Here is a 2,975-nt window from a genome sequence, read left to right as displayed (position 1 = left end):
AGTCTTACTTTCTCACCCTCGGTAGAGTGCCATGGCAGCGTCACACTGCTCAAAGCAAACCTCCAGCTCTTGGGCTTAGGTGATTCTCTTGCCTCAGCCTCCTGAGTAGCTGGGAATACAGGTGCCCGCCACAATGCCCGGCTATTTTTTTGTTGAGGTTTGGCCGGGGCCAGGTTTGAACCCACCACCCTCAGTATATGGGGCTGGCGCCCTACTCACTGAGCCATAGGCACTGCCCTTCTTCCTCCATTTCTAGTACTTCTCCCTTTAAAATAGCCCAACTAGAGCCACACACACATATACACACAGAATGTAAGCCACAGACTATTCTCCCCCTTTGAATACAAGCTAGAGACTTACCAGTGTGAATAAGGATGTGCCTCTTTAGGTGGTAACTGCTCCTAAAGGCGCCAAAGCAGTGCTCACAAACAAAATTTTTGGGAATCTTTACTTGAAAAGAACCATTTTGTTCCACTACCACCACCTGGGGACAACAGTAAGGCATTTAATGAGGCCATCCCTATGCCCTCTTTCTGGAGAGACAATTTTACTCTGGGCCCACTTGCAGCTGGTAGACAAAGGAACTTTTCTGATGCTGTCTAAAAGTACTGTCATCTCTCATATTCCTTGGAGTTAAGAGACCTTGTGGGGAAGGAGGTGGAGTAGAAAAGCTATCCACCTTGTCAAACCCAACATTCGTAAGTATGACCTAAGCTGGAATCTGCCTACCCCTCATCATAAGAGCTCATGTTCCCCAAACTGTACCACAGATGTTGCAGCAAGGGTAGAGATCACTACTACAGTAGTCTCTAGGTGAAATCAGGGGATACTCTCACTGGCTTTGAGAAGCCAAAGTAGCTAGGGAAGGCTTCAGGTTGAGTGACAGTGGGAAGGAAGAAGATTACCCTATTACTAAACTGTATCCGTTTGGGGGATTACCCCATTACCTGCCTTTTTAACAGTCTTTTTTGAATGAGAGGTCTCAGCCAAGCTGTCATCATCTTTGCGGCTCCGGGACTTATCACTGTCCTTTCGGTGACCCTTTGAAGACAAATCAAATCTAAACTCATAGTCCATCTCAGAACACATGATGAGACCAAATGCTGCTTCTGGACAGATTACAAATGAGAGTAAACCACCTGTCCCAAAGACTTAGCCAAAATATCCATCTATTTCCTTCCAAGTACCCTGGTCTGAAAGAGGAGTAGGTACAGAAATTATCTTCCTTAGCTTTCCGATTAACAACATTCATTCATTCTCCCAGTTCCCTAAATGGAAGTATAAGGAATCAAGATTTTGGTGTCACCTAGCAGAGACCTTGGGCCACCCGACCCCCAGTGCCAAAATGGACTCAAGTGCTGTACCTGACTTGAGCACCTCAGCACATCAGGGCTACCTGCCCGCTCTCCATTTTCAGCCTGCTTGCTGGCAATCTGGCTCAGCATCATCTTCTTGCTGGCTGCAGTGGGAACCAAACTCACACCTGCTAGGCCTTCACAAGCCAGGAGACTTGCCTAAGTTGAAAGGAGATGACATGTCAGGTCACCTGGCAGCGCAGGGCAAAAATAGACTGCCGTTCTCTATAGAACTACCTTTTATACTTAGCTAAAAACTAACTGTTCCATATTTACTCAGCTACCTACAGTACCTCCTCACTGCCAAACCTGGCTTACTTCAAAAAGCCCCCTAACTCATCTCACCAGGAACTAGTTATTTATTTTGCCATCCCTTAGCATTTAACTATAGGATCAAATGAAAAATCAAGTATTACTGACTTCTTTGTCATTAGCATTGTGCTAGGTAGTGTGTGTGACTACTATTACTGTGAAGGTATTTCTAGGCCTTAACTGTGAGTGGGCATGAGGGTCTTGCAGACCCACTGAAATGGAAGATTCCTAGAGGAACTTCCTCCTTTCTCTCTTTCTCTTTTTTTTTTTTGTGAGACAGAATCTCACTTTGTCACCCTTGATAGAGTGCTGTGGACGAGTTCCACAGTGTCATAGCTCAGAGCAACCTCAAACTCTTGGGCTCAAGTGATTCTCTTGCCTCAGCCTCCTGAGTAGTTGAGACTACAGGTGCCCACCACAATGCCGGGCTATTTTTAGGGGTGAGCAAGAGTGAGACGCCATTCTTGCTCAGGCTGGTCTCGAACCCGTGAGCTCAGGCAATCCACCCTCCTCAGCCCCAGAATGCTAGGATTACAGGTGTGAGCCATGGCACCTGGCTTGGAGGCCACTTATGATTGGCAGACCTCACCAAACATTTACCAATAAATGTTTATCAGTAAAATTAGGTTATTTCTTCCTTAAAGTTTCTTAAATTGTCAATTAAATAAATGGAAAAATCAAATCACTTAAAAGGATTTTGGAGTTTAATACACAATTTCTCTTGACTGCTGGGGCCATTTATATGTGTGCATTTTTTCACATTCCTTGGTCCACATATAGTTTATTTATTTTCTTTTGAGACAGAGTCTCAAGCTATTGTCCTGGGTAGAGTACTGTGGTGTCACAACTCACAGCAACCTCAAACTCTTAGGCTGAAGGGATTCTCTTGCATCAGTCTCCCAAGTAGCTGGAACTACAGGCACCTGCTACAATGCCTGGCTATTTTTTTTTGTTGCAGTTGTCACTGTTGTTTTAGCTGGCCCAGGCTGGGTTCAAACCTGCCAGCCTCGGTGTACATGGCCAGTGCCCTACCCACTGAGCTGTGGGTGCCGCCCCACATATAGTTTAAAACAATTACTTAAATAGGGAATGTTTAAGCAATTTTCCTCTTTCCACTGCTATGTTCTTCAAAGTGACTTTGTTTAGCCAACACTACAGAATATAGTTTTCTTGCTGATGAAAAATTTTAGACAAAGTTGGTCATTCTTACCATTTACCTACTGTGATTAAAAAAAAAATTCATCAGCACACTCCCAAATTTATAAAGAAATTCCTTTCACGTATCAGTATATCTTTTTTTTTTTTTTT

At 44.2% G+C, this 2,975-nt stretch overlaps 1 protein-coding gene across 1 annotated transcript in view; it reads right to left on the bottom strand.

The window, feature by feature from the left end:
- Positions 1-2,975, bottom strand: part of ZNF740 (zinc finger protein 740) — a 9,249-nt gene that overhangs the window by 2,909 nt on the left and 3,365 nt on the right. Inside the window, exons 2-4 of the mRNA XM_023513587.1 lie at positions 1,365-1,514; positions 952-1,041; positions 361-484 (exon numbers count right to left, since the gene is read on the bottom strand). Coding sequence (XP_023369355.1) covers positions 361-484; positions 952-1,041; positions 1,365-1,514 — 364 coding nt within the window. The remainder of the gene's footprint in view (positions 1-360; positions 485-951; positions 1,042-1,364; positions 1,515-2,975) is intronic.

Source organism: Otolemur garnettii, unplaced genomic scaffold (assembly GCF_000181295.1).
Source record: "Otolemur garnettii isolate 467f Iridium unplaced genomic scaffold, OtoGar3 scaffold00043, whole genome shotgun sequence".
In the NCBI taxonomy this organism is placed as follows: Eukaryota; Metazoa; Chordata; class Mammalia; order Primates; family Galagidae; genus Otolemur; species Otolemur garnettii.
Note: the sequence above shows the minus strand (reverse complement) of the source record. Positions and strands in the feature narration are given on the sequence as shown.